Raw genomic sequence first — 19017 nt, 5'->3', positions numbered from 1 at the left:
ATTTAGTGATGAATTGAATGAGAAGCTGGGGCCATGAAGAACTCCTAGGTTTAGAACTTAGCAGTTGAGTGGACAGTGTTGTCGAAAACTGAGGTAAGAGAGCCTAGGGAAAGAATAAGATCATTGGACAGCAAGAATTCTTTTTTATACATATTAAGTATGAGATACATGGGGAGTCAAAAGAACAGCAATATTATTTAAAGCAATAAGATGATTCAGGAAGAGGCTTAGAGAATGGGACTCAGAATGGATCCTGGGATCATGCTAATATAAAATCCAGTCAGAAAAGAAGGAGCCAGAAAACAAGACCAAAAAAGAGCTACGTCTACAATGGAATATTATTCCGTTATGAGAAAGAAGGAAATCCTGACATTAGGGACAAAAGAGTGACAAGCACTATGCTTGGTAAGATAAATCAGAGAAAGACAAATACTATAAGGTCTCACATCTGAAAAAGCAGAACTCAGAAACAGAGTAGAATGGTGGTTACCAGGAAATTAGGAAGAGGCTGGTCAAGGGTACTAATTTACAATTAGAAGATGAATAAGTTCTGGGCATCTAAGGCACAGCATTGTGATTATAGTTAGCAATACTATATTATATACTTGAATGTTGCTAAGAGAATAAATCTTGGTGTTCTCACCACAAAAAAAGAAATGATCATTATGTGATGTGATGATGCTGTTAGTTAACACTATGGTGGTAATCGTATTGCAATATATAAGTGTATCAAATCAACACTTTGTACACCTTAAATTCACACAACGTTATATGCCAATTATATCTCAATTTTAAAGAAAAAAAAGGAAGAGCCAATAAGGTGGGGAAAAAATGAGATGACGGTGTCACAGAAAACATAAGGAGAAGAATTTTGAAGAATAAACATATTAAATTAAAAATAATGGTTGAATCATTATGCTGCACACCTGAAACTAATGTAATACTGTATGTTAATTACACTTGAGTTAAAAAAAACTATAGAGGTAAACAAGATGAAAATAGAAAATTGGCAAATGGAGTTAACAAAGTGAGATTTAACTTTTGTAAAAAGCTAAGGTGGAATGTCAAGGTCAAAAACCTGAATGAGTGGGTTTTTTTAAGTTTATTTTATTTCTATTTTGAGAGAGACAGAGAGAATGAGAGCAGGGAAGGGACAGAGAGACAGTGGGAGACAGAGAATCCCAAGCAGGCTCCATGCTGTCAGTCAGCACAGAGCCCAACATAGGGCTTGAACCCACGAAACTGTGAGACCATGACCCGAGCCAAAATCGAGAGTTGGATGCTCAACCAACGGAGCCACCAAGGCACCCCATGAATGAGTGTTTTTATTTTTTATTTTTGAATGTTTATTTTTGAGAGAGAGAGAGAGAGAGAGAGAGAGAGAGAGCATGAGCTGGAGAGGGGCAGAGAAAGAGGGAGACACAGAATCTGAAGCAGGTTCCAGGCTCTGAGCTGTCAGCACAGAGCCTGACACGGGGCTCAAACAGCTCAAACAGCACAGAGCCTGACACAGGGCTCATGAACAGCATGATCATGACCTGAGGCAAAGTCAAACGCTTAGCCGACTGAGCCACCCAGGTGCCCCCTATAAAGAGAGAACTGGCAATATAGAATGACAATAGCCAGATTCCCCTTCAATTTCCAATGCAAAACACACTCTATACTGAGTTAAAATATCAATAAAAATAATATTTGGTGATGAATTGAATCAGGGAAGTGGAAGTGGTGGAGCTAGGGCCATAAGGAAAAAAAAGACCAAGAATGACTCCTAACTTTTCAGCCTAAACAACTGAATGCTAAGCTCAATAGAAAGGAAACTCACCAGATGCCAGAAGTGAGGAAGAATTATTGTGTGTGTGCCTGAGCTGACGCCATGGCAGTCAGATGGTATAATGCATAAGTAGAGAACATAAGCTCTGAGTTGCTTTTTTTAAAAATTAATTCACTTATTTTGAGTGAGAGAGAGAGAGGGCATGCGGAAGGGGCAGAGAGAGGGAATCCCAAGCAGGCTTCTCACCGTTGCATGGAGCCTGATGCAGGGCTTGAGCTCACAAACTGTGAAATCATGACCTGAGCTGAGATCAACAGTCAGATGCTTAACTGACTGAGCCACCCAGGCGCCATGAGTTGCCTTTTTTTTTTTGAGAGAGAGACAGTGTGTGTGCATATGGGAGAGGGGCAGAGAGAGAGAGAGAGAAAGCTTTTTTTTTTTTAAATATAACTTATTGTCAAGTTAGCTAACATACAGTGTGCTCTTGGCTTTAAGAGTAGATTCCCATGACTCATCACTTACATACAACACCCAGTACTCATCCCAACAAGTACCATCCTCAATGCCCATCACCCATTTTCCCCTCCCCCACAGACTCCCCATCAATCCTCAGTCTGTTCTCTGTATTCAAGAGTCTCTTATGGTTTGCCTTCCTCCCTCTTTGTTTTAAACTATTTTTTTCCTCTTCCCTTCCCTCATGGTCTTCGGTTAAGTTTCTCAAATTCTACATATGAGTGAAAACATGATATCTCTCTTGCTCTGACTTATTTCACTTAACATAATACCCTCCAGTTCCATCCATGTTGTTGCAAATGGCAATATTTCATTCTTTCTCATTGCCGGTAGTATTCTGGGGTGTGTGTGTGTGTGTGTGTGTGTGTGTGTGTGTGTGTATCACATCTTTTTTATCCATTCATCAGTGGATGGACATTGGCTCCTTCCATAATGTGGCCATTGTTGATAGTGATATTATAAACATTGGGGTACATGTGCCCCTATGAATCAGCACTCCTGTATCCTTTGGATAAATTCCTAGTAGTGCTATTGCTGGGTTGTAGGGTAATTCTATTTTTAATTTCTTGAGGAACCTCTACACTGTTTTCCAGAGAGGCTGCACCAGTTTGCACTCCCACCAAAAGTGCAAGAGAGCTCCCATTTCTCCACATCCTCACCCACACCTGTTGTTTCCTGAGTTGTTAATTTTAGCCACTCTGACCTGTGTGAGGTGGTATCTCAGTGTGGTTTTGATTTGTATTTCCCTAATGATGAGCGATGTTGAGCATCTTTTCATGTGTCTGCTGGCCATCTGGATGTCTTCTTTGGAAAAGTGTCTGCTCATGTCATCTGTCCATTTCTTCACTGGTTTGTTTGTCGGGTGTTGAGCTTGGTAAGTTCTTTATAGATTTTGGATACTAACCCTTTATCTGATATGTCATTTGTAAATATCTTCTTCCATTCGATCAGTTGCCTTTTAGTTTTGTTGATTGTTTCCTTTGCTGTGCAGAAACTTTTTATCTTGGTGAGGTCCCAATAGTTCATTTTTGCTTTTATCTCCCTTGCCTTCAGAGACGTATCAAGTAAGAAGTTGCTGTGGCTGAGGTCAAAGAGGTTGTTGACTGTTTTCCCCTCTAGGGTTTTGATGGTTTCCTGTCTCACATTTAGGCCCTTCATTCACTTTGAGTTTATTTTTGTGTATGGTGTGAGAGAGTGGTCCAGTTTCATTCTTCTGCTTGTTACTGTACAGTTCTTCCAGCACTATTTGCCAAAGAGACTTTCTTTTTTTCCTTGGATACTCTTCCCTGCTTCATCAAAGATTAGTTGGCCATACATTTGTGAGTCCAATTCTGGGTTCTGTATTCTACTCCACTGGTCTATGTGCCTATTTTTGTGCCAATACCATACTGTCTTGATGATTACAGCTTTGTAGTAGAGGCTGAAGTCTGGGATTGTGATGCTTCCTACTTTGGTTTTCCTGTTCAACATTACTTTGGCTATTCAGGGTCTCGTGTGTTTCCCTACAAATTTGAAAGATTGTTTGTTCTAGCTCTGAGAAGAATGCTGGTGCAATTTTGAGTGGGATTACACTGAATGTGTAGATTGCTTTGGGTACTATCCACATTTTAACAATATTTTTTCTTCCAATCCATGAGCCTGGAATGCCTTTCCATTTCTTTCATAAGTTTTCTACAGTTTTCAGCATACAGATCTTTTACCTCTTTGGTTAAACTTATTCCTAGGTATTTTGTGGTTCTCGATACAATTGTAAATGGGATCGATTCTTTGATTTCTCTTACTATTACTTCATTCTTGGTGTATAGAAATGCAACCAATTTCCGTACATTGGTTTTATATCCTGCGACTTTGCTGAATTCATGTATCAGTTCTAGTTTTTTGGTGGAGTCTTTTGAGTTTTCCATGTAGAGTATCATGTCATCTGCAAAAAATGAAAGTTTGACTTCTTTGCCAATTTGGATGCCTTTTATTTCCTTTTGTTGTCTGATTGCTGAGGCTAGGACTTCCAACACTATATTAAACAACAGTGGTGAGAGTAGACATCCCTGTTGTATTCCTGATCTCAGGGGGTAAACTCTCAGTTTTTCCCCATTGAGGATGATATTAGCTTGGGCTTTTCATATGTAGATTTGATGATGTTAAGATATGTTCCTTCTATCCCAACTTTCTGGAGGGTTTTTACTAATGATACTGTATTTTGTCAGATGCTTTTTCTGCATCTATTGACAGGATCATATTGTTCTTATCCTTTCTTCTATCGATGTGATATACCACATTGATTGATTTGTGAATATTGAACCAGTCCTGCAGCCCAGGAATGAATCCCACTTGATCATGGTTAATAATTCTTTTAATATACTGTTGAATTCAATTTGCTAGTATCTTGTTGAGAATTTTTGCATCCATGTTCATCGGGGATATTGGCCTGTAATTCTTTTTAGTGGGGTCTCTGTCTGGTTTGGGAATCGAGGTAATGCTGGCTACATAGAATTAGTCCAGAAGCCTTCCTTCCATTTCTATTGTTTGGAACAGCTTGAGAAGAATAGGTACTAACTCTGCTTTAAATGTCTGGTAGAAGTCCCTTGGGTAGCCATCTGGCCCATTTGTTGGGACTCATTTGTTGGGAGATTTTTGAAAACTGATTCAATTTCTTCACTGGTTGTGGGTCTGTTCAAATTTTCTATTTCTTCCAGTTTGGTAGTGTGTGGGTGTCTAGGAATTTGTCCAATTTCTTACAGATTGTCCAGTTTGTTGGCATATAATTTTTCACAGTATTCTCTAATAATTGTTTGTATTTCTGTGGTGTTGGTTGTGATCTCTCCTCTTTCATCTGTGATTTTATCTATTTGGGTTCTCTCTCTTTTCTTTTTGAGAAGTCTGGCTAGGATTTTATCAATTTTGTTTATTGTTTCCAAAAACCACCTCTTAGATTAATTGATCTGTTCTACTGTGTTTTTTGTTTTTTGGGTTTTTTGGATTCCATATTGTTTAGTTCTGCTCTAATCTTTATTATTTCTCTTCTTCTGCTGGCTTTGGGGTTTCTTTGCTGCTCTGCTTCTAGTTCCTTTAGGTGTGAGGGTAGATTCTGTTTTGGGGACTTTTCTTGTTTCTTGAGATAGGCCTGGATTGCAGTGTATTTTCCTCTTAGGACTGCCTTTGCTGCATCCCAAAGGGTTGGGAATGTTATATTTTCATTTTCATTTGCTTCCATATATTTTTAAATTTCTTCTTTAACTGCCTAATTGACCCACTGATTCTTTAGTAGGATGTTCTTTAACCTCCATGCATTAGGAGGCTTTCCAAATTTTGTCTTGTGGTTGATTTCAAGTTTCATAGCATTGTGATCTGAAAATATTCATGGTATGATCTCAATCCTTTTATATTTATTTAGGGCTGCTTTGTGACCCAGTATGTGATCTATTTTGGAGAATGTTCCATGTGCACTCGAGAAGAATGTGTATTCTGCTGCTTTTGGATAAAAAGTTCTGAATATATTTGTCAACTCCATCTGGTCCAGTGTATCATTCAAGACCGTTGTTTCTTTATTAATTTTCTGCCTAGGTCATCTCTCCATTACTGTAAGTGGAGTATTAAAGTCATCCACAGGGAAGATGGCGGCATAGGAGGATGCCGGGCTCACCGCATCCTGCTGATCACATAGATTCCATCTACACCTGCCTAAATAACCCAGAAAACTGCCAGAAGACTAGCAGAACGGAGTCTCCGGAGCCAAGCATAGACGAGAGGACCATGGAAGAGGGTAGGAAGGGCGGAGAGGCAGTGCGTGCTACAGACTGGCGGGAGGGAGTCAGGGCGGAGGGGCAGCCTGCCGGGCAAGCAGAGCCCCCGAGTCTGGCTTGCAAAAGTGGAGGGGCTGGACGGAGTGTGTTCGGACAGCAAGCAGGACTTAACATCTGGAAGGTTATAAGTTAACAGCTCTGCTCAGAGAGCGGGAAGGCTGGAGGACAACGGGAGGGAGAGTTGTTGAGCCCCAGACGACAAAGCTCAAATTGGTGGGGAACAAAGGCGCTCACCAGCGCCATCTCCCTCGCCCATCCCCCAGCCAAAATCCCAAAGGGAACCGGTTCCTGCCAGGGAACTTGCTTGCACCGCGCAAACATCCAACGTTGTGCTTCTGTGGATCCATCCCACTGGCGGCGGGTCTGACTCCCTCCCAGTGCCGCAGGGCCCCTCCAGAAGCTGATCACGGAAGGATAAGCTAGCTGAGCCTGCCCCTCCCGCCCCTGTGCACCTTGCCGATCCACCACAGCTAATACGCCAGATCCCCAGCACCATAAGCCTGGCAGTGTGCAAGTAGCCCAGATGGGCCACGGCACGCCACCCCACAGTGAATCCCGCCCCTAGGAGAGGGGAAGAGAAGGTACACACCAGTCTGACTGTGGCCCCAGTGGTGGGCTGGGGGCAGACATCAGGTCTGACTGCGGCCCCACCCACCAACGCAAGTTATTCAAGACAGCACAGGAGAAGTGCCCCGCAGTTCCGCACCACTCCAGGGATTATCCAAAATGACCAAACGGAAGAATTCCCCTCAAAAGAATCTCCAGGAAATAACGACAGCTAACGAACTGATCAAAAACAATTTAAACAATATAACAGAAAGTGAATTTAGAATAATAGTCATAAAATTAATCGCTGGGCTTGAAAACAGTGTAAAGGACAGCAGAGAATCTATTGCTACAGAGATCAAGGGACTAAGGAACAGCCAGGAGGAGCTAAAAAATGCTATAAATGAGCTGCAAAATAAAACAACCACGGCTCGGATTGAAGAGGCAGAGGAGAGAATAGGTGAACTAGAAGATAAAATTATGGAAAAAGAGGAAGCTGAGAAAAAGATAAAAAAAATCCAGGAGTATGAGGGGAACATTACAGAACTAAGTGATGCACTAAAGAGAAATATTCTACACATAATTGGTATTCCAGAGAAGGAAGAGAGAGGGAAAGGTGCTGAAGGTGTACTTGAAGAAATCATAGCTGAGAACTTCCCTGATCTGGGGAAGGAAAAAGGCATTGAAATCCAAGAGGCACAGAGAACTCCCTTCAGACGTAACTTGAATCGATCTTCTGCACGACATATCATAGTGAAACTGGCAAAGTACAAGGATAAAGAGAAAATTCTGAAAGCAGCGAGGGATAAATGTGCTCTTACATATAAAGGGAGACCTATAAGACTTGTGACTGATCTCTCTTCTGAAACTTGGCAGGCCAGAAAGGAATGGCAGGAGATCTTCAATGTGATGAACAGAAAAAAATATGCAGCCGAGAATCCTTTATCCAGCAAGTCTGTCATTTAGAACAGAAGGAGAGATAAAGGTCTTCCCAAACAAACAAAAACTGAAGGACTTCGTCACCACTAAACCAGCCCTACAAGAGATCCTAAGGGGGATCCTGTGAGACAAAGTACCAGAGACATCGCTACAAACATGAAACCTACAGACATCACAATGACTCTAAACCCATATCTTTCTATAATAACACTGAATGTAAATGGACTAAATGTGCCAACCAAAAGACATAGGGTATCAGAATGGATAAAAAAGCAAGACCCATCTATTTGCTGTCTACAAGAGACTCATTTTAGACCTGAGGACACCTTCAGATTGAGAGTGAGGGGATGGAGAACTATTTATCATGCCACTGGAAGTCAAAAGAAAGCTGGAGTAGCCATACTTATATCAGACAAACTAAACTTTAAATTAAAGGCTGCAACAAGAGATGAAGAAGGGCATGATATAATGATTACAGGGTCTATCCATCAGGAAGAGCTAACAATTATAAATGTCTATGTGCCAAATACAGGAGCCCCCAAATATATAAAACAATTACTCACAAACATAAGTAACCTTATTGATAAGAATGTGGTAATTTCAGGGGACTTTAACACTCCACTTACAGAAATGGATAGATCATCTAGACACACAGTCAATAAAGAAACAAGGGCCCTGAATGATACATTAGATCAGATGGACTTGACAGATATATTTAGAGCTCTGCATCCCAAAGCAACAGAATATACTTTCTTCTCGAGTGCACATGGAACATTCTCCAAGATAGATCACATACTGGGTCACAAAACAGCCCTTCATAAGTATATAAGAATTGAAATCATACCATGCATACTTTCAGACCACAATGCTATGAAGCTTGAAATCAGCCACAGGAAAAAGTCTGGAAAACCTCCAAAAGCATGGAGGTTAAAGAACACCCTACTAAAGAATGAATGGGTCAACCAGGCAATTAGAGAAGAAATTAAAAAATATATGGAAACAAACGAAAATGAAAATACAACAATCCAAACGCTTTGGGATGCAGCGAAGGCAGTCCTGAGAGGAAAATACATTGCAATCCAGGCCTATCTCAAGAAACAAGAAAAATCCCGAATACAAAATCTAACAGCACATCTAAAGGAAATAGAAGCAGAACAGCAAAGACAGCCTAAACCCAGAAGAAGAGAAATAATAAAGATCAGAGCAGAAATAAACAATATAGAATCTAAAAAACTGTAGAGCAGATCAATGAAACCAAGAGTTGGTTTTTTGAAAAAATAAACAAAATTGATAAACCTCTAGCCAGGCTTCTCAAAAAGAAAAGGGAGAGGACCCAAATAGATAAAATCATGAATGAAAATGGAATTATTACAACCAATCCCTCAGAGATACAAGCAATTATCAGGGAATACTATGAAAAATTATATGCCAACAAACTGGACAACCTGGAAGAAATGGACAAATTCCTAAACACCCACACACTTCCAAAACTCAATCAGGAGGAAACAGAAAGCTTGAACAGACCCATAACCAGCGACGACATTGAATCAGATATCAAAAATCTCCCAACAAATAAGAGTCCAGAACCAGATGGCTTCCCAGGGGAGTTCTACCAGACGTTTAAAGCAGAGATAATACCTATCCTTCTCAAGCTATTCCAAAAAATAGAAAGGGAAGGAAAACTTCCAGACTCATTCTATGAAGCCAGTATTACTTTGATTCCTAAACCAGACAGAGACCCAGTAATCAAAGAGAACTATAGGCCAATATTCCTGATGAATACGGATGCAAAAATTCTCAATAAGATACTAGCAAATCAAATTCAACAGCTTCTAAAAAGAATTATTCACTATGATCAAGTGGGATTCATTCCTGGGATGCAGGGCTGGTTCAACATTCACAAATCAATCAATGTGATACATCACATTAATAAAAGAGAAGATAAGAACCATATGATCTTGTCAATCGATGCAGAAGAGGCATTTGACAAAATTCAACATCCTTTCCTAATAAAAACCCTCGAGAAAGTCGGGATAGAAGGAACATACTTTAACATCATAAAAGCCATTTATGAAAAGCCCACAGCTAACATCATCCTCAATGGGGAAAAACTGACAGCTTTTTCCCTGAGATCAGGAACACGACAGGGATGTCCACTCTCACTGCTGTTGTTTAACACAGTGTTGGAAGTTCTAGCATCAGCAATCAGACAACAAAAGGAAATCAAAGGCATCAAAATTGGCAAAGATGAAGTTAAGCATTTACTTTTTGCAGAAGACATGTTATTATACGTGGAAAATCTGACAGACTCCACCAAAAGTCTGCTAGAACTGATACATGATTTCAGCAAAGTTTCAGGATACAAAATCAATGTACAGAAATCAGTTGCATTCAACAGTTGCATTCATCAGTTGACAAATAAAGAAACTGATCCCATTCACAATTGTACCAAGAAGCATAAAATACCTAGGGATAAATCTAACCAAAGATGTAAAAGATCTGTATGCTGAAAACTATAGAAAGCTTATGAAGGAAATAGAAGAAGATATAAAGAAATGGAAAAACATTCCATGCTCATGGATTGGAAGAATAAATATTGTCAAAATGTCAATACTACCCAAAGCTATCTACACATTCAATGCAATCCCAATCAAAATTCCACCAGCAATCTTCTCGAAACTAGAACAAGCAATCCTAAAATTCATATGGAACCACAAAAGGCCCAAATAGCCAAAGTAATTTTGAAGAAGACCAAAGCAGGAGGCATCACAATCCCAGACTTTAGCCTCTACTACAAAGCTGTAATCATCAAGACAGCATGGTATTAGCACAAAAACAGACACATAGACCAATGGAATAGAATAGAAACCCCAGAACTAGACCCACAAACGTATGGCCAACTCATCTTTGACAAAGCAGGAAAGAACATCCAATGGAAAAAAGACAGTCTCTTTAACAAATGGTGCTGGGAGAACTGGACAGCAACATGCAGAAGAATGAAACAAGACCACTTTCTCACACCATTCACAAAAATAAACTCAAAATGGATAAAGGACCTGAATGTGAGACAGGAAACCATCAAAACCCTAGAGGAGAAAGCAGGAAAAGACCTCTCTGACCTCAGCCGTAGCAATCTCTTACTCGACACATCCCCAAAGGCAAGGGAATTAAAAGCAAAAATGAACTACTGGGACCTTATGAAGACAAAAAGCTTCTGCACAGCAAAGGAAACAACCAACAAAACTAAAAGGCAACCAACAGAATGGGAAAAGATATTTGCAAATGACATATCGGACAAAGGGCTAGTATCCAAAATCTATAAAGAGCTCACCAAACTCCACACCCGAAAAACAAATAACCCAGTGAAGAAATGGGCAGAAAACATGAATAGACACTTCTCTAAAGAAGACATCCGGATGGCCAACAGGCACATGAAAAGATGCTCAACGTCGCTCCTCATCAGGGAAATACAAATCAAAACCACACTCAGATATCACCTCACGCCAGTCAGAGTGGCTAAAATGAACAAATCATGAGACTGTAGATGCTGGAGAGAATGTGGAGAAATGGGAACCCTCTTGCACTGTTGGTGGGAATGCAAATTGGTGCAGCCGCTCTGGAAAACAGTGTGGAGGTTCCTCAGAAAATTAAAAATAGACCTACCCTATGACCCAGCAATAGCACTGCTAGGAATTTACCCAAGGGATACAGGAGTACTGATGCATAGGGGCACTTGTACCCCAATGTTTATAGCGGCACTCTCAACAATAGCCAAATTATGGAAAGAGCCTAAATGTCCATCAACTGATGAATGGAGAAAGAAATCGTGGTTTATATACACAATGGAATACTACGTGACAATGAGAAAGAATGAAATATGGCCCTTTGTAGCAACATGGATGGAACTGGAGAGTGTGATGCTAAGTGAAATAAGCCGTACAGAGAAAGACAGATACCATATGGTTTTACTCTTACGTGGATCCTGAGAAACTTAACAGAAACCCATGGGGGAGGGGAAGGAGAAAAAAAAAAAAAGAGGTTAGAGTGGGAGAGAGCCACAGCATAAGAGACTCTTAAAAACTGAGACCAAACTGAGGGTTGATGGGGGGTGGGAGGGAAGGGAAGGTGGGTGATGGGTATTGAGGAGGGCACCTTTTGGGATAAGCACTGGGTGTTGTATGGAAACTAATTTGACAATAAATTTTATATATTGAAAAAAAATAAAGTCATCTACAATTACCATATTATTATCAGTAAGATTGCTTATGTTTGTGATTAATTTATAAATTTGGGTTCTACCAAGTTGGGGGCATAAACATTTACGATTGTTATCTCTTCTTGATGGATAGGCCCCTTAATTATGACAATAATGCGCTTCTTTATCATTTGCTACCGTCTTTACTTTAAAATCTAGTTTGTCTGATATAAGTATGGCTATTCCAGCTTTCTTTTGGCTTCCAGTAGCATGATATATGGTTCTCCATCCCCTCACTTCCAATTTTCAGGTGTCCTCAGGTCTAAAATGAGTGTCTTGTAGACAGCATATAGATGGAACTTGGTTTTTTATCCATTTTGATACCTTATGCCTTTTGATTGGGGCATTTAGCCCATTTACATTCAGAGTTATGACTGAAAGATATGGATTTAGTGTCATTGTGTTATCTGTAGGTTTCATGATTGTGGCAATGTCTCTGGTCCTTTGTAGTCTTTGCAGCATTCCACTCACAGAGTGCCTGCAGGGTTGGTTTAGTGGTCATGAATTCCCTCAGTTTTTGTTTGTCTGGAAAAGCCTTGATCTTTCATTCTGAAGGACAGCCTTGATGGATAAAGGATTCCTGGCTGCATATTTTTCCTATTCAGCACATTGAATATTTCCAGCTACTCCCTTCTGGCCTGCCATGTTTCAGTGGACAGGTCTGCTACTACCCTTATGTGTCTGCCCTTGTAGATTAAGGCCCGTTTGTCCCTAGCTGCTTTCAGAATTCTCTCTTTATCTTTGTATTTTGCCAATTTCACTATGATATGCCTTGGGGCTGACCTGTTTCTGTTAATTCTGAAGGGAGTTCTCTGTGCCTCCTGGGCTTAGATGTCTGCTTCCTTCCCCAGATTAGGGAAGCTCTCAACTATAATTTGGTCAAATAAACCTTCTGCCCCTTTCTCTTTCTTCTTCTTCTGGAACTCCTATGATACAGATATTATTATATCTCATTGAATCACTTAGGTCTCTAATTCTCCCCTCGTGGTCTAATATTTTCCTCTCTCTTTTTCAGTTTCATCATTTTCCATGTTATCTTCTATTTCACTTATTCTTCCCTCTGCTCCTTCATCCTTGCTGTCTCTGCATCTAGTTTATTTTGCATCTCATTTACTGCATTTCTTAATTCATCATGACTATCTCTTGTGTCCTTGATCTCTGCAGCAATAGATTCTCTGCTGCCTTCTATAGTTTTTTCAAGCCCAGCTCTTAGTCTTATGACTATTATTCCAAATTCTTGTTTAGATATATTGTTTATATCTGTTTTGAGCAATTTTTCTGGCTGTCATTTCTTCCTAGAATTTTTGAGAATTCTTCTGTCTAGTCATTTTGTCTAGTTTTCTGTCTTTTACGTGTTTTAATAGTTTGTTATGTGTCCTGCCCCTGTGAGTACTACTATGTTAAAAAGGGGTCATATACTATCCAGGGCCTGACCCTTCAGGAGGTGTTTTTGGAGTGTGTCGCATGCTCTCTGTTGTTGTGACTCTGGTTGCTTTATACCCCTACTCGCACTGGTGGTTTGGACTTTCCACCAGGCGTGCTTTGATTTGTTCACTGAAGTAACCCTGGAAAAAATTAAAAAGGGGAGGGGGTGGAAGAAGCCTTATCCCATAGAAAGAGGGAAATGACAGAGGCAGGGAAAGAGAAAAAAAATTGAGCAGGCAGAGAATCAGAGAAACTATATGGCTTAATCTAGAGAGAGAGAGAAAAATAAAGAAGGAGGAGATACAGAAGAGGTGTAAAATGCATAGATTAAAAATGCCTGCTTAAACAAATTAACAACCAGAATAGAGAAGGGAAGGAAGAAGAAGAAGGAGAAAAGACAAGAAAAGAAAATATGTATTACCAAAAATCAAATCAGAAAATGAAAAACTGCCGGACCGTTGTCCGATGGTGCCCTGGAACCAGTGGTTGTGCTGGTCTGGAGGAGGGACCCTCTGGTTGGGTAAGGGTCAATTCTCCCTCCAGCATATATGCAGTTGCCAGGCATGGTGAGGCAGGGTTTGGTGTAAGCAGTCCAACCTCCACTGGGGGCCTGCTGTCCTGTTCCTTGAAGCCCCACCATGTTGGTGATTGGAGGAAAATGGCATCATCGCAGTTTCTCCTCCCTAGACCAAACCACCCTGTTCAGGCAGCCCTCACAGCACAGCACAGGCACGATCTGGTCAGTTTGTCCCGCTCCACAGTCTCCTGCACCTCCCAGGCACTCAGCTGGGATTCAAACCCCAACGTCTTAAAGGATCCCACTCCACACACCCGGGTTCTGGGGTGGCACCACTCTGCCAAGCTGACAAAGGGCCTCTCAAGATAGAATCTTAAGCAGGATCCATGCCCAGCACAGAGCCTGATGTGGGGCTCCATCTCACAACGCTGCGGTCATGACCTGAGCTAAAATCAAGAGTCGGACACTCAACTGACTGAACCAACCAGGCACCACTCTACCCGAGTTCTAATCTTAATTCTACCACATACTAGCTATGTGACTTCTTTAACCTCTGTGCTGTGGTTTTCCCATCCATAAAATAAAAATAATAGAGTTGATGTGAGAATTAAGTGAGTTAATAAATAAAAATTATTTAGAACAGTACTGGCACATAGTAAACCTTCAATAAATGTGAGTAATATAATAAGTATTATTGTTATTACTTGATACAGACAAGTCTAGAATTATAGAGATGCGTACTTAACACCAGGGCCTGGGTAGCTCAGTCAGTTAAGCGTCGACTTCAACTAAGGTCACGATCTCTCAGTTTGTGAGTTCGAGTCCCCCATTGGGCTCTGTGCTGACAGCTCAGAACCTGGAGCCTGTTTCAGATTCTGTGTCTCCCTCTCTCTCTGCCTATCTGCTGCTCGCACTTTGTCTCTTGCTCTCTCAAAAATAAATAAACATTAAAAAAAATTTAATACAAAACAAACAAACAAACAAAAGACAGGGCCCAGCTTTGCACAGTGGCAGTATCATAGCCAATGAGGTTTATCCGAGGCGCGATTATTGCTAATTGAAAACTTTTCCCAAAAAAGACAGGGCCCCAGAAAATCTTTCCATCTGAAAATTATTAATAAAAACACTTTAGTCACCTTTTTAGGAATTCAAGAAGAAAGCCTGTTCTCTGCCAGAGGTATGGATAGAAGGAAGAAAATCTCCAATGATAACCTAAATCCCAAGGCCATCATGTGTGAGTATCAGGTTCCAAATCAATTTATACAATACATAAATCTCAAAGAATTAATATAAAACTGTCACTAGCTAATATCTTTATGGAAAAAAATTAAATTGGATCCCAATTTCACTCTAAACATAAAAATCAATTTCAGGTGAATTAAAGACTTAACTATGAAAAAGAAAAACTTAAAAACTTTTAGGAGAAAATATTGGGAAATATCTTAACATCCTCAAAATAGTGACAGGCTTCTATTTTCCTTATAAAGGCTAAGTTATCTGCTAAATGTGAGAAGGGCTAAGGTTGGAGTAGGAATGGAAGTTTGAGAGAATGGAGATTGTTAATTAGTTATTTCAGAGAGTAAAAGAATAAACTAACTGGGAGAGGGTGGGAATCACATAATTCCTAGGTAGTGCTGAGGGCCACCAGACACTGATGGTCAAGATTTCAAAGTGTTCAATCTGCTGAGCTATATAATTTTCTCTAGAAATGATGTCAGCCACGAGGAAAAGCCAGGGTTGGGAGTTTTGTAAGACAGGTGCAACCAAAGGGCAATTTAGGGTACTGAAGACTGTAGGGTATTCGAGGTACACAGACCAGTGATTTTCAAGTGGATAAGGAAGAAAAGTGAAAACAGGGAGACTGGTGGGTAAGGACAAAGTTGAGGGATAAATGGATAGAAGGTCCCAATGAGGTATACAGAACCAATAAGCTGTCTGGTGAAGAAATGAGCAGCCAGATGAAGAAAAAAGGAAAGCAGTGAATATAAATGTGCAATATTTAACAACAAGAAAGGAAAGTTAACTATAGATACGAGTAAGATAATATACTATACAACTCCGTGATAATAAAACTTTTTAACTCGGGGTGCCTGGGTGGATCAGTTGATTAAGCATCCTACTTCGGCTTGGGTCATGACCTCACTGTTTGTGAGTTCGAGCCCCACGTCGGGCTCTGTGCTGACAAGCTCAGAGCCTAGAGTCTGCTTAGATTCTGTGTTTCTGTCTCTTTCTGCCCCTCCCCGGCTCGTGCTCTCTCTGTCTCTCAAAAATAATAAAAATGTTTAAAAACAAAAACAAAAACTTTTTATCTCCACGAAACTAAAATTCCTAGGATAAATGAAGTGACTAACAATGCAAATAATCTCTTCATCCAATTAATCTATTATGTTCCACCTTGTATAGAAAGCAAATTAAATTGATTTCTAGTGTAAGGTAAAATAACTGTTACTTAAAATGCACTATTACCCAACATCTAAGCACAAAATAACAAAATGCTACTTTTCGCTTCAATTTTTAAACTAGCTTCACTCCATTTAAAATATACATATAAGACCTTGTATTTCTTTACAGTGAGCTTCTGAGTGGCCAAGACTGTCTTTCTCATCTTAACAGCTCATCAGCTTAACAGAAAGCATATATAACAATGGCTCAGTAAATATTACTGAATAAATTGGAAGATGGAAAAAAATATATAAACAAATGAAAGAGGAAATTCTGCATATGAGTACTCAGCGCTAGTCACTAGATGGCATCACTTCCCCAAATTGGGAAGACGTTTTACATCTTCCAAAAAGGAATTTTATATACACGGTTCTAGCTCTTTATAGTAAGTGTGAGGATAAACTGGAAGCTCGTAAAAACTTTCAATTCATTTGCACGTGGAAGTGCTCGAGATTTAGAAATCATTAACAGAGAAGATTGAAACCAAACATCAGCAGGAAGCCAGGCATCTGTTTGGCTGATGACCTACAGGATGACTACCTCTTCTAGTCTGCTACACTCTTCTAAAGTTTGTCACACCAGTTGGTCCACTAAAAGCACAATATATGTTGGGGTGGGTGGCTCAGTCGGGTAAGTGTGTCCAACTCTTGAGTTCCGCTCAGGTCACGATCTCATGGTTTGTGAGATCGAGCTGTGCACTGGGCTCTGTAACTGACAGTGTGGAGTCTTCTTGGGATTCTCTCTCTCTCCCTTTCTCTCTCTCTGCCCTGCCCCTGCTCTTTCTCTGTCTCTCAAAATAAATAAATAAACTTGAAAAAGTAAATAAAAGCACAAAATGTGATGTTCTTACATAATTTTTCAGAGAAGCGTTCCGTATTGGTCATCATTGTATCAATGAAATCTTTAAAATTCACTTTTTTCGTTTCTAAGGAGAAAAGAATATTTTCTTCAATATCTTCAAATGTTAATTATGACAACTATTGAATTATGTAAAATAAATTATAGGGAGATAACATGATTATAGCCATCAGCTAATACCACTAAAAATATATGGTTCTAAGAGGAAAAAGCAATTCAACACACAAGGAGAAAGTAAAACTGAAAAATGCCAGGAAAGTTAATCAAAATCCTTCTAGTTAGAAGCGTACAACATTTTTAATTTTAACTTACATTATCTTGTCTTGGCCTGACAACAACTCAAAGATATGTCAGTAAAGAATTAGTGTATTATTTTATACATTTTTAAAAATACTTAGACATGATATCATGATTTTTTTCCCCAGGTCACAAAAGGAAATACGAGATCAGAGATTAGAAGTGAGCTTTCTTGACCTCTGGTTTCTCCCACCTCAGGTTACCATTCACATTGTTATCTTTATTCCAGTATACTTTTGAAACTATTAAACATTTTAATAGTCATTCTATACTTAGAAAATGTCTTTCCTTGATTATATATAATACCCCAATATTAGAATGGATAAAGATTTCTAAGAATTTTCTAAGGCCGCATATAAAGGTTTTATATAAATAGGATGAGCTTTTGATAACACTACTCCTTTGTTTATCCCACTAAAAAAAATCAAATTCCAATTCTAATCTATAAAAGATCAGGCACAGCCTATTGCCTATTTCCAAGATAAAGAATCTTTGAGAAGTTTACTTTAAGGAGCACCAAATTACTTTGTATTCTTAACCAAATATTTAAAGACTTGAAAAAAATGAGACTTTGAAAAATTCTAGGGGAATGTTAGAGTTAATGAAGATTTACATTCACTAACAGGAACATATAACTTTCTAAAACAATAGATTCCCTATTTTTGATAATGTCTATTTGATACACAAATGTTTTAGCTGAACCACTGAACCCACCTCCCATTTGAAGAACATTATTGTTTTAAGGACAAAATTACTTTTTATTTTTATTATTTTTTAATATAGCTTATTGTCAAATCGGTTTCCATACAACACCCAGTACTCATCCCAACAAGTGCCCTCCTCAATGCCCATCAGCCACTTTCCCCTCTCCCCCACCCCCATCAACCCTCAGTTTGTTCTCAGTATTTAAGAGTCCTTATGGTTTGCCTCACTCCCTCTCTGTAACATTTTTCCCCCTTCCTCTCCCTCACAGTTGAAGAACATTATTAACACCACTGCATCTGCTTCTGTGCTTCCCCCATTCTATTCTACTGCTTCTCTACAGAGAGAACATTGCTGAATTTTTTAAAATTAACCAAGGTCTTGCTTTTTTACATATAATTTTACACAGGATAAACAAAATATTCCTTAATTTTGTTTTACAGCTCTATAAAAATAATCACACTATAGCAATCTAGACTTGCTTTTTTCATTCAATATATTTCCAAGAACCATCCATATAGTATATTGCTATAGTTCATTTTCACTAATGTACACATTATCAGTATTTCATCATGCATCAGTGGTAAATACCACAATTTATTTATACATTCTATCACCGATCATGTTGTTTCTTTTTGTTCATTCTTTCCTTCCTTCCTTCCTTCCTTCCTTCCTTCCTTCCTTCCTTCCTTTTTCTATTAAGATCAGAGCTGCTATGAGCACTTTTAACATGTCTCCTTGCACATCAGTGCAGAGATTTTCTGGGATGTGTCACTAAAAAATGGATTTTCTAAGCCATGAAGTATGAAAACCTTACAGAATACTACATAATGTTTTTCAAAGTTCTTTTACCACTTTTGCCTTATTTACCAACAATTAAATTAACAGACTTTAATTTTTGCCAATTTGGTCATTGCGTTTCCCTGATTACTATGATGTATAAAAAGACTTC

The 19017-nt window shown here is 39.3% G+C and overlaps 2 protein-coding genes and 1 pseudogene across 10 annotated transcripts in view; 2 read left to right on the top strand and 1 right to left on the bottom strand.

The window, feature by feature from the left end:
- Positions 1–19017, top strand: part of CDC27 (cell division cycle 27) — an 803505-nt gene that overhangs the window by 543866 nt on the left and 240622 nt on the right. The window lies entirely within an intron of this gene.
- The window catches only part of EFCAB13 (EF-hand calcium binding domain 13), a 168352-nt gene that overhangs the window by 85957 nt on the left and 63378 nt on the right, over positions 1–19017 (bottom strand). For all 9 annotated transcript variants that reach the window (XM_049637549.1, XM_049637548.1, XM_049637547.1 and 6 more), the window contains one exon: positions 17059–17133. In XM_049637549.1, coding sequence (XP_049493506.1) covers positions 17059–17133 — 75 coding nt within the window. The remainder of the gene's footprint in view (positions 1–17058; positions 17134–19017) is intronic.
- Positions 14763–14889, top strand: LOC125927768 (uncharacterized; annotated as a pseudogene).

Source organism: Panthera uncia, chromosome E1, assembly GCF_023721935.1.
Source record: "Panthera uncia isolate 11264 chromosome E1, Puncia_PCG_1.0, whole genome shotgun sequence".
Lineage (NCBI taxonomy): Eukaryota > Metazoa > Chordata > Mammalia > Carnivora > Felidae > Panthera > Panthera uncia.
This window is presented reverse-complemented; position numbering and strand designations above follow the sequence as displayed.